At 33.7% G+C, this 13,524-nt stretch overlaps 1 protein-coding gene across 3 annotated transcripts in view; it reads left to right on the plus strand.

Annotated features, from left to right (window-relative positions):
* ROCK1 (Rho associated coiled-coil containing protein kinase 1) overlaps nt 1–13,524 on the plus strand; it is a 139,195-nt gene that overhangs the window by 100,167 nt on the left and 25,504 nt on the right. For all 3 annotated transcript variants that reach the window (XM_082353488.1, XM_082353489.1, XM_082353490.1), the window contains 6 exons: nt 4,133–4,239; nt 5,440–5,590; nt 7,605–7,765; nt 8,619–8,803; nt 10,527–10,596; nt 13,132–13,226. In XM_082353488.1, coding sequence (XP_082209614.1) covers nt 4,133–4,239; nt 5,440–5,590; nt 7,605–7,765; nt 8,619–8,803; nt 10,527–10,596; nt 13,132–13,226 — 769 coding nt within the window. The remainder of the gene's footprint in view (nt 1–4,132; nt 4,240–5,439; nt 5,591–7,604; nt 7,766–8,618; nt 8,804–10,526; nt 10,597–13,131; nt 13,227–13,524) is intronic.

The raw sequence follows: 13,524 nt of genomic DNA on the forward strand, positions 1-13,524 counted from the left end.
GTCTGGATACTAGACCTTATCAGGTGTGTGATTTGCTAATATTTACACCCCTTCTGTAGTTTGTCTTTTCACTTTTCTTGATAATGTCCTTTGATGTACAAAAGTTAATTTCAATGAAGTCCAGTTTAATATATGTTGCTTATACTTTTGGTGTCATATCATAATACATTGCCAAATTGAGGATCATGAAGGTTTACCCCTGTGTCTTCTTCTAAAAGTTGTATGGTTTTAGCATTTATATTTAGGTCTCTGACTAACTTGAGTTAATTTTTGTATATGGTATGATGCATAGGGGTCCAATTTCATTCTTTTACATGTGGATATCTGGTTGTCCCAGTACCACTTGTTGAAGAGACTACTTTTTCCCCCACTGAATGGTCATGGCATCCTTGTTGAAAATCAGTTGGCTATAGGTATACAGTTTTGTTTCTAGATTCTCAATTCTATTCAGTTGGTCTATATGTCTGTTCTTAGACCAGTACCACACTGTTTTGGTCACTGTAGCTTTACAGCAAGTTTTGAAATGGGAAGTTTGAGTTCTTCAGCTTTGTTGTTCTTTTTCAATGCTGTTTTAGATATTCTGGTCTGCAAGTAATTCCATATGAATCTGAGGATCTGCTTTTCCATATCTGCATAAAATATCTTTGGAGTTTTTATGGGGATTGCATTGAATCTATAGATTGCTTTGGGTAGTATTGCCATCCTAACATATTAAGTCTTCTAATCCATGAACACAGGATATATTTCCGTTTATTTTGGTATTTAAAAAATTCATTTCAACATTTTTTTTTTTTTTTTTAGTTTTTCAGTGTACAAGTCTTATACCTCCTCGGTTAAATTATTCCTAGGTATTTTGTTCTTTTTGATGCTGTTATAAATGGAATTGTCTTAGTTTTCCTTTTGTATTGTTTATTAAGTATGATGTTAGCTGTGGATATTTCATAATACCCTGCTTTTGTATATTTTTAATGCAGCATTGTTTGGTGTGTTAAGGTTTTATGACTTCTGTATCTTCTTACTGGATTAAAATTGTATTATAGATGATATTAAATATATCTGACCTTGAGGGGTTTTTCCTTTAATTTGCACTTTCCTGTTGTATCTTGCCCATTTATTTATTTGTTTGTTTGTTTATATATATATAAATTTTTTTTAAATTTATTTATATTTTTGGCTGCACTGGGCCTTCATTGCTGCATGTGGGCTTTCTCTAGTTGCGGCAAGCGGGGGCTACTCTTCCTTGCGGCACGCGGGCTTCTCATTGCAGTGGCTTCTTTTGTTGCGGAGCACGGGCTCTAGGCACATGGGCTTCAGTAGTTGTGGCGCATGGGCTCAGTAGTTGTGGCTCGCGGGCTGTAGAGCGCAGGTTCAGTAGTTGTGGCACACGGGCTTAGTTGCTCTACAGCATGTGGGATCTTCCCGGAGCAGGGATCGAACCCATGTCCCCTGCATTGGCAGGCAGATTCTTAACCACTGCACCACGAGGGAAGTCCCCATTCCTTTATTTTTAATTTTTATATATAGTTGATGGGCCTCAAATTTAGATAGTAGATTTCATATTTGGAGATTTTAACATATTTAGATTTTTCACAGTGAGTTTGTTTTTGAGACTTAACATATCTGTACATATTAAAATAAATAAAAAATATGTATCTGGAAAAATTTTCACAGCATGAACACACCCATATAGAAACTGAATATTACCAGCAGCCCAGAAGTTCCCTTGTACTTCCGCTTAGTCACTAACCCCTTTTCCCCGAAGTAATCACTGTTCTGACTTCTAACACGTAAGTTAGTTTTGCTTGTTTTTGAACTTTTATATATGGAATCATGCAGAAAACACTCCTTTGTTTCTGGTTTATTTCATTCAACATTGTTTGTGAGGTTCACCCGTATTGTTGTATATGGCAGTAGTTTGTTCTTCTTGCTGTATAGTACTCCAAGTATTTTGTATGACCACTGCAATTTATCAGTTATTTTGTGGTGATGTCTTTTAAATCAGATATTCTGATTGTTTCCATTTGGGGATTATTATGAATAATGCTGATATGAACTTTCTTGTACATAGTCTTTGGTAATCATACATATGCTTCCTTTTGGTATATACCTAGAAGTGGCAGAGCCATAGAGTATATTTAGCTTTAGTAAATACACCCAAGTATTTCAAAGTAGGTGCACCAGTTTACATTCACCAGCAATGTATGAGAGTTCTGGTTGTTCCACTGCCTCCTCAAGGATAGTACTCATCCCCACTGAGTTTGGTCAGTCTTACTGTTTTAGCCATTCAGGTGGTGCCTGATGGTATTTCCTTAGGGGTTAGTATCCATTTCCCTGGTGTCCGAGGTGGAGCAACTTTTCACATGTTTATTGGCAATTTGTGATATGCTCTTCAAGTCTTTTGCCCCCCCCACCTTTTTTTATTGGATTGTTTGCTTTTTTCTTGTTGGTTTGTGGAAGCCCTAGATATTAGTCCCTATCAAATTCATGTACCATAATTATCTTCTTCCACTCTGTGGTTTTCCTTTTCACTCTTAAATACTGTCTGCCAATGAACAGGAGGTCTTACTTTTCTTATTTTTAATGTAGTCCTATTTTTTTTTCTTTTGTGGTCAGTGCTATTTAGTGTGGCCTGTTGAATTCTTTGATTAAATCATGAGGATATTATTCCCTGTTTTCCTCTAGAAGCTTTATTGTTTTGATCTGCTTTGGTTATGATCCCTTATATTTTGGTTCTTATTCCTTCCACTGTATGTATATATATATATATATTTTTATTAATATGAAGCTTTTTTTGCTTTCATGTATTGTACAGACAAGTTATAGTTTCTTCATAGCATTTTTTTAAAAGTACAATAAATGAGGAAAATAAAATATATTTAACATACCTTTTATAAAGTTACTAAGACTCTAATGAATTCAACCCATATATTTTCATTACTTTGTCTTCTTGGGAGTTGGTTTATATGAACAACTTCTACACAAAAATTCAGTTTAACCTGAATATACTATCTTTCTACAGATTTTTAAAACCTATTATTTATTATAAATACAGGAAGAAGCATTTTTTAAATAACACTTTAACATTTAAACATCTTGCCATGTTTGCTTTATCTCTCTCCATACAAACACACACATTCTCTGTTATTTTTGCTCAACCATTTGAAAGAAACTAGCAGGTGTTTCTTTCTCCTATATGAAAATATTCCTATGTGAACAGAATGCCATATTGCCTGTGTGTGTAAATAAAATCGCTTCATTGCTCTCTAGATCCTAGAACTAGCCTACCAGAGAAGCCTTATCACGTGCCAAAGATTTAATATTCATTTGTTCATTAAAGAACTACTTCAGAAACAGTAAAATATGGGAGGCAGGTTGAGTGCCTTGAAGACTTTGGCAAGTACTGCAAGTTAAACACTAAACTTTAAGAAGTACAAATTTTTTCCGGGTCTTTTAGGGTGCTTTATCCATTTCCCCGTCAAATCTTAGGCCACACTGAATCACAAAATAAGAAAATAGGTTTTTACTTTTGAACTAGACAATATAATTATATTCACATATGTTAGATTCTGCATGTATTAAATTGTGTTTATTAAGTACTTATGCATTCAAAACGTAAAACCTAAAGCATATCTTAATGAGTAGAGTTTCTAAATATGTGAGTTGCTACCATTGCATGACATGAGCATCAAGTAGGTTAAAACTAAGCTTTGTTAGAGCACTTGAATTCCTTAAAACTTAGTTTCTTTAGTAATGGAGTTTTTCTTCATTAAGTTTAAGAGTAATTAAACACTTTTCAGACTGTTTGATACATAAAAAAGCACTTAAATACTTGCCTTAATTAACATGGGGAAAAGAGCACTCGATTAGGACTCAGATCTGATTTCTGGATGAAGCTCAGGCTTATCTCTTTGACCATCTGTAAAATGAGGAATATGTACTAGATGATCTCCAACTAGAATTAACATTTTTATCACTATGTATTGTAGTTATTGTATATACTGCTAAGAAAACACTTAATAAATTTCTGTCTGATCAGGAGATTTTAAACTTTTTTTATCTTAATGATCATGCTGGAAAAAAAAGATTTCTCTTTCAATGACTATGTGACTTGAACTTTTTTCTTACTTGATAGCTCGAATTACATCTTTACAAGAGGAGGTGAAGCATCTCAAACATAATCTTGAAAGAGTGGAAGCAGAAAGAAAAGAGGCTCAAGACATGCTTAATCATTCAGAAAAGGTAAATGATTTAACATATACCAATTATGAGATAGTATTTACTGATTATCATATATTATAGGATGGTTTTATAAAAGATCATTCATTCCTAATCTTTATATGTTTACATTTCTAGAAGTTTTTATTGTTGGTTGCTGTGTGGAGGTGTATGTGGGTCTTAATTTGGGCTTTTTAGGGTGTTATTTTTATTTGTTTGTTTTTACCCTTGAAGAGTATCAGATATCTGATATTATCTGATCATCACAGATTGCTTTGGTTTGGAGATACCTCTTCATATAGAATTTTTCCCCCATTTTTTGTACATGGGTAAGATGAAGATGCTGAACCTTACTAATTATGAAGAAGGAAAACAAAGGATTAGTATGTAGTAGACCATGTGTGCTTTTTCCATTTCGTTAGTAAGAGTTAGCAAAATAGTAAAGAGCATACATAATGTAATTGGCCTTTGCATGTAGAGTTTTCATAACAGTCAAAAAATGCCATTGGTTATCCTCTGTCCTTACCTTGCTAAGAAAAGGATTAAATAGGTAATATGCAGATTTAGCTTACTTCCCTGAAATGTTGTAGGTTTACTAGATCCTCAGATAAATGATCAGAAAATCCACCACTTATCTTGTCCTTTGGACATGTTTTGTGTCATTCAGAATAGCTTTTTGATGTCTAAGTCTGGTATAAGTTTGGAAATAGGATGAAAGAAGAAGAGTATAAGTACCCAAACAGGAATGGAATACATGTTGACATTCTTTTGTCAGAGCAAGGTAAATCTAGGTGTAGATGCAAATGTAAATAGAGATCAGTTTTTTTAAACGGTAGCAAAAATTTTTAAATGAACCGAAGAATTGTCCTATTCATTTCTGATCCTCGCAGTGAACCCTCCTGAACATAACAGAACTCTGCCCTGCCATCAGCCATGGCTAATGATTCACATGGGGAAGGGTGGGGGGGTAGAAAAAAGGTGATATTTTGCTTTTAATTATATGTGCTTATTGTGATTTTTAAAGTAAGACATTATAGATGGTGTGAAATATACAAGAAGTATAAAAATAAAGTTGTCTTGAATAAAAATATTTAAGTATATATGGTATAACATTTCAAGCCAATGTGATTCATGTATTATCTCTTATGGGATATTAATTAATATAAGATTTAATGATGTGCCTTTTGCACAGCGTAGTACATGACTCTCATTCTCATTTTACAGGAAAAGAATAACTTAGAAATAGATTTAAACTACAAGCTTAAATCATTACAGCAAAGGTTAGAACAAGAGCTAAATGAACATAAAGTAACCAAAGCTCGTTTAACTGACAAACATCAATCTATTGAAGAGGCCAAGTCTGTTGCAATGTGTGGTAAGTGTCAGTTTTAATATTTTCTACATGATTAGTTTTTAAATAATGCCAACAAAAATATTTTGATTTTGATCAAATTTTATTGTGTAGTAGTTTAAACTCTTAGAAATTATAAATGATGATCTGGGAAAAGGGTGCCTTCCTTTTTTGATACCTTCCATTTTTTAAAATGACAATTTCACCTGCTAGTTCTCTGACTCTACCATTCTCTACTCCCTATACTACCCTCTACTCCCTGTAAAAGTCAGTGGATTCTCATTTCTCCCAGTTTTTCAGCCCTTTCCTTTGTTTTCTTCGAGATCCATTCTGGAACTCATTGTCTGTTAATTCATCTGCTTTCTTGCTCTGTACCCTCACCTCTCTCATTCCTTTGTATTTCCACTGTGTTATGCCTCTAAGCACAACAGATCTAGATCAGACTAGCCGGCCAGTTTTCATTGCTTCAAATAGTTCTTCAGATGGGTGTTATCCCAATGTATTGTCTCCAGCCTCAGGTGAGCTGTCATTTTTATATATGTCACTCGTGATTTCCTTCTCCTAAACTTATATTTCTCTCCTCAAGCTTCCTATGCCATTTCTTTATCACTTTAATTTTAGGTGAACATTCTCCTATTTCAAAAAGAAATTGTGAAATCATAGGTGTGAACCCCTCAGAATCTAATTCTCTAACTTAATCAACCTGTCCTACTACTTTACCCATGTTCATTATCTTCCTTCTCATCTTAGAGGAGGGTGATCCTCTTCCTGTCCTTGCTAATATGTTCTAGCTGTATTCAGATCCAGCCTCTTATCTCAACTTATTATTTCTTTTTCTCCTCTTTATTCTCAACCTTTTTTCCTCCACTGAATTCCTTCTTGTTGTAAACATGTACAAGTCTCTCCCATCTTAAAAAAAAAGACAAACCCTTGCAGCAACCTGTGATCCTTACTAATTGCCACTGTTTTATTCCATCCCTTTATAGCCAAACTTATAAAAAGATGTCTTCCTTTTCTTCACCTTCTACTCACTTCTTAACCTACTGTAACCTGGAAGTGTTACCTTGCACCTTAAATTCAGTTTATTCAAGGGAAAACGTGTGACCTTATCTGTCAGACCTGCCCTTACTCCTATTCTGACTGTCTTGGTTAACGGCTATCTAGTTTTTATGAGCCCCAGGCTTGTAATCAGACAAATCTACTTTGCCTCTTAGCCACGCTATGACTATGAAAAAACAAAAAAAAATTAGGTGGGAAAATGCATCTAAACTGCCTGTACATAGAAAGCTTTCAGTAAATGGGAGATATTATCATGGTTATGGATGATGGTATTCAACATCCAGGGGCCCAAGCCAGAAATCTGGGAATTATTCAGGAAGCTCCATTCTGATGGTTTCTGTTTTGTCACCTAGAGGACAGTCTGAAAGTGAGAAAGCAGACTTATTAAGTTTGAAACCTGATGGTGCAACGTAAGAGTTGCAGGACCCTAGAAAATTAACCTTCAGAACCTTAGTTACCATATCTCAAAAAGGGAACCTCACTGTAGACTAATATCTTCTGATAATAATTAAAATAGGTATTATACTATCACGGAATCTTGTCTGAGTTGGATAAGTTAAAGTTTACATCACAGCCTTAAGCCTCGGAAACTTTTCTGGAACAATGCTAGGTATTGATTAATAACCACAATCTTATTTTTCTACTTTTATCTGAACTACCTCCATTCTTCTCCTTAGATACTCCACTTTTTTCCAGCTATACTTTCACCTTCTGGTCTGTATGGCACTGAATAGTCTCTCAGATCATTGGGCAAGGGATGGATTTGGAAGATTAGTTATATTTTATGACTCTCTTCCTTTAGAGATCCCACTATACAAATAATTCATAATGTTAGAACTTTTATAATGAATAGCTCTAAAAGAGTCCCAGGATAAAAACAGTAGGGATTTTTGGCACCTAGTTGTCTTAGACAGCCCATGAAAGTGAAAAGCATTAGTCTTTTTCTTTACATGTATGTTTGTAACTTTTTCTTTCACAGAGATGGAAAAAAAGCTGAAGGAAGAGAGAGAAGCTCGAGAGAAGGCTGAAAATAGGGTTGTTCAGATTGAGAAGCAGTGCTCCATGCTAGACGTTGATCTAAAACAATCTCAGCAGAAGCTAGAGCATTTGACTGAAAATAAAGAAAGGATGGAGGATGAAGTAAGAAAAATAATACTGATTTTGTTCATCTTATAAAAGAGAATATCATTGTTATTACTAAAAAGTCATTATCTATAATTTAAACAACATGGTGGAGATTTTAATAAAATAACCTATATGTATCTGTGTTCACTGCTGTAAGGTCACCACTATATCCCTAACTCCTAAAATTTTCATCTTCGTATAGTGAACATTCACACCATAGGTTCTATACCATTTAGCACTGTGACAGTACAACTGTAAAGAAGTGTCACAGCTCCTCCCCTGAAGAAACTGACCATTTGCTTTTTAAGAGAAAGAGAGAGAGAGAGAGAGAGAAACCTCTTTATTGTCAGGTATCCAGTAATCCCAAAGAGGAGCATTGTATTTAGATTTCAAAAGAAGCGTTAAACTGTGAAGTCAGTTTATTAGTCCTAACGCCTAATAAGTACTTGATAAATATTTATTGAGTTGAATTAAATATATATTCAATTTGTTTTATAAACTCTGGAGGGTTGTAGATTAGAGTACAAACATATATGAAAAAGCAGGTACATTTAAATACAATTTAGGAATGTCCCCCCAAAAGTGACTTTTATACTCACCTTCTCCAAAATTTCCATACAGGTTGGGGTACAAAGAAACCAGATTTCTTTTCCCTCCAAGATCTCACATCTGAAATTTGGGAATTAATTTGATTTAACACTAAATTCTGCAGTAATAAATGCATAGAACAGTGGAGACTCATTACAATACTAATATTTTCTACTTGTATAAGGAATTATAATGTACTTGAGATTTGATTAGTATTCTTTCAAATGTCTAATAAATTACTAAAGAGATTTACAATCCCAATTATTTTTCTCATTCATAGGTTAAGAATCTATCCCTGCAACTGGAGCAGGAGTCAAATAAGCGACTGTTGTTACAAAATGAATTGAAGACCCAAGCATTTGAGGCAGACAATTTAAAAGGTTTAGAAAAGCAGATGAAACAGGAGATAAATACTTTATTGGAAGCAAAGAGATTATTAGAGTTTGAATTAGCTCAGCTTACAAAGTAAGTTATGGAAATAACATTCTTGATTTCTTTCTTTTTTGTGTTTAGCATTTGCTTATGTGTTTCATATTTTATGTGTGTATAGGTTATGTACTTAGAGTTTGTGAAAGGAAGATTTAGGAAAAAGCATTTAGAAAAAATAAAAGAATTTATTTGCAAAGAAGGTTTGCAAGGGAGTTCAGGCTTTGGAAAGACAGGCTTACTAAATAAAAAACACAGTTATTTAAAGGGGAAAAAACAGGACATTATCAAGACTACTGACTTTACAATGTCTGTTTATGGTAGGAAAAACACAGTTTTCTCATATGATTTTCATATCTATGAAAGTCATCATGTTTCTTCACACTAGAATTACAAAAATCAGGAATAACCTTTTTATTAAGGATTTAGTACCTTACAGAAAATGTTTAAGGTTTCTTTATTTTAGAGGCTAGAATTAGACATTAGACATGATGGCCCTGTATTTGTTTGTTTGTTTGTTTTATCTTGTTTCTTTGGTTCATCTCAAAATGCAAAATGTCCTTTTTCTTCTATTCTGAGATGTGATGTGCCCGCTTACTTGAAATGGGGACAAAGCAAGGTGTCAGTATGACTTTCAGAATTTGTATAAGGACATGGTTCAGAAATTTAATAGCAAAGATACCTTATGCCAGACCATGACGTTTTATTTCCTCCAAATTTATGTTATAATGTCTTCATTTGCCAGCTTCATTTACAACACAGTAATTCTTAGGTAAAATTGCTGGTTTTGATTTTGTTGACTTTATATTGGTGAAATTCTTTTCCCCTTTTAGAGCCACTGTTTTTACCAAGTAATGTGTTTTGTAGTTTTCTTCTCCCGAAATAACTTTCACTCAGCATTTAACTAATAATTATTATGTACTTTCTGTCAACCATATGCTGAAAATAAAAAGCTGTTATTATCTAATATGAAAACCTAGCAGCTGCAGATGGAATTGTTCATTGTTGAATAGCTATGTCTTTGGGTTGCATTGTGTCTCTGTCGTTTTGAGTCCTTTCCTCTCTGTGAGCAGTGTTTACGTGTATGTATTCTGTACATGTACTTGTCTCTTTATCTGTGTTACTCCTCCTTTGTCAGTTGTTGTTATTGCCTCCCTTCTTACTCCTTACCTGAGTATTCATTTCCACCGCACCCTTGTGCTTAATTGACCATAAAATATAGTACTAAATTATTCTTATTATTTATTAAATATGGTCAAGTTTTTAATAGTCTACTTACTGCATAAGACATTTTAAGTGTATCCCTAAGAAAGCTTTTCTTTACAAAAATTTACCAAAAAATATCATTTTTATTTTTATTTTTGCATTGTGGATTAATCCACAATTAATAAGTGACCTTCAGTAGAAAACTGTTCCCTCAACTTTTCATAGTATCATTTAATAAGGAGCAGAAGTGTGGCCTAACCAAATATAACTAGTAAAGTAATACTGTATAATGAAGTATGATTTTTTAAATTTTTTTGGCCGCACCGCGCGGCATGCGAGATCTTACTTCCCCTATCAGGGATCAAACCTGCGCCCCCTGCAGTGGAAGCACAGTCTTAACCACTGGACTGCCAGGGGAGTCCCTGAAGAATGATTTTTTGAAACAAAGGTTACTTTAGTAAACCTTTTTTATTGTAGCAACTTTAAGAAACGAAGAATAATATAAAGTCTAGTATAAATAGGAGCATTTGTTTACTGTTTTCTCTTTTGTCTAAAGACAATACAGAGGAAATGAAGGACAGATGCGGGAGCTACAAGATCAGCTTGAAGCTGAGCAATATTTCTCGGTGAGAATCATTTTTAACATATAGACTGTTTCAAAACCTGACTTAAAACAAGGTATTTAGATTTTTAATGTGAACTATGATTCTTTTTCAAATGACTGTGAAGTAGTTTTCTCCCCTTCTTTATATCCCCATCTTTGCATTTCATTTCTGGGTCTGAGTTGGTAGTCTGTTTAAGTGGTAAAGAAATGACTGTTTTTGTGCAAATATTTCCAGAATTGCTTTCAAACTGGAGCTACATATAAGACTTTGTTAAGGTTTGCTGTCTGCCTGGTAGCAAGCTCTGGTGGTTTAGAGTGCCAGTATTATCATGTGTGGTTCTTGTATACACATTATAGGGGCCTACATACATATATCTTTAGGTATTAACTACATACAGTTGTGGGTATAACTAATGTTGAGGAGCTTTCTCCTATTTCAGCTCTGTGTGCACTTTTATGCATCTGTTATCCTTTTTCTCCATAAAAATCATTTTCTTATTTGCTGCAGGCCAAGTTATTTTCATTACTACTGTTGATGAGCATTTATAGCTAATGCTTTGAGGCTTTATTGAAACCTCTGAATTTTTGTTTACTTCCTTTGGTTGCCAAGCTTGTGCTCTGCCATTTCAGCTTGACATTTATCTACCGGCTCCATTTCTCTTTCAGTGACAACCACCTTTCCTATGAGCTTTAAGCAGTGTAATTAAATGCATGGAGTTTGAGTTACACTGATAAACATGCCCTAGAAACCAAGTGTGAACAATATTGGAAGTAATGATTTCTCTAGTAAAACATCTGGATACCATTAGAGCTCTACAGAATTTCACACAATTTAGAGCTTCATGCTCTACTCTTTTCATCTCCTAATAAATATGGTGACTTTCTACTTCTGTCTATTTCTTCGTGGCTTATTATACTATCACTGGAATATGTTTTTAAATTAAAAAATAATTCAAGATTGTTGAAAAACTTTTCCCTGAGTGTAAATTAACCTTAACTATTCAGTGTGTGGTACTGACTTCTGCAAAGTGGTCTGTAATATCAAGCACACCTTTTTGTCCCTAGGCTTCCACAGAGTAATCATTCAGTGCCTCCATGTTTGGGGATGGCTGTCAAGTGATTTGTGGTGGTTCCTATGGATTCTTGATTTTTGCCTCTATAAAAACCATACAAAATACTAACCCTGTCTTTAGTTTTGATTTATTCTATTGCTTGTGAGGACTGGGTTAGATGTTAAATTTGATAAGCTATTATGAACCAAATTTAAGATTTTCTTTAATCTGGGCTTTCAAATCAGGTTATTTTTCTTTTTCTCTCTTCATTGATTACACATATAAATTTCAGTAATTGAAGTCAGAGAAAGGAGAAATGAGAATCTGATTCCTAAATGCAGAATGGACTATTTCATTTTAGAAATTGTAAGCACTTAAACTAGAGCCAGCCATCATTCTTCCTTCATTTGCATTCCCATGGAAATGTATTTTTCCCCTAGAGAAGTGCTATTTCTTAGAGATATAATTCAGTGTACAGTGTAAAAGTAGTACTCCACAGCTATTTGCTGATCCTTACTATTTTTTTCCTTATCTTTTAAACTAAAAAGGGTGGTTTAAAAAAAAGAAATAGACTTCAGAATTGGAAGTTTACTCTGTAACCTCAGCATCTAACACAGTGTGGGTCTAATAGTTTTTCATGCCTGTTAAATATTTTTTGATGGAGTTGGCAAAAACCTAGTGAATTTTGTAAGAATCATTGTTCTGTAATAAGTATATATGATTCATATGTTGACAGAACATTGATAAATCCTATTTATGGATATTTCTTCTACCTCTCAACCACCCACTTCATCACCCAGAAGAGAAGTGGTTTCTCTAACATTATTCACTTCAAGAATTGATCTAACTTTTAAATAAGTATTGCTTGCTAAGTTTCTTTATAATGTTTTTCCAATCAATATAATATTTAATATATTTTTGAGGTATAATTTATATATAATAAATTGTACCCATTTTAAGTGGTTGATAAATTCTGACATATGTGTATACTGTGACCACCACCACAATCAACACATAAAACATTTCCTTCACGGCCCTTTGGAGTCAATCTTCTCCACCCACCTCTATCTGCAGGCAGCCACTGATTTGCTTTCTGTCTTATTGATTATTTTCACCTATTCTACAATTTCATATACATGGAATCATGTAGTACACACTCTTTAGCACCTGGTTTCTTTCATACAGCTTAACATTTTTTAGGTTTATCACGCTGTATATATTAGTAGTTCATTCCTTTTTATTGTTGAGTAGTATGGGTACATCACAACTTTAAAAATTCATCTGATGATAGATATCTGGGGTTGTTTCCAGTTTGGAGTTACTATGAATAAAACTGCAATGAAAATTTATGTATTAGACTCTGTATGGATATATATTTGTATTTGTCCTGGGTAAATACTTAGGAGTGGAATTGTTGGACCATGTGTTAATTGTTTATAAGAAACTACCGAACTGTTTTTTAACCTACCATAAACACTTATTTCTTCTTATCACTTGTTTTGCAGACACTTTATAAAACCCAGGTAAAGGAACTTAAGGAAGAAATTGAAGAAAAAAACAGAGAAAATTCAAAGAAAATACAGGAACTACAAAGTGAAAAGTATGTCCATTTTAGTTTAGAACAAGAATCAGTACTATAGCAAAACATTCTTAAATTTAAGTTTAAAGATAGAGAATAGATGTGCCATTATTCTGATGGCAGTGGAATAGCAAATCTTATTGGGCTAATTCAGAACAAATCAAACTAGATTTAGGCTAAATTTGCCTTTATGGTGAAGAAATAATTTGATACATTAACACTGTAGCGTTTGTACAAAGATTCACTAAATTGTGACAGTAAATTGTTTTCAAGGGTCTCTCAATCTTCAAACATCTATTTGTATATAAATAGTTCATGC

Source organism: Balaenoptera borealis (genome assembly GCF_965194805.1).
Source record: "Balaenoptera borealis genome assembly, chromosome: 14".
Taxonomy (NCBI): Eukaryota; Metazoa; Chordata; class Mammalia; order Artiodactyla; family Balaenopteridae; genus Balaenoptera; species Balaenoptera borealis.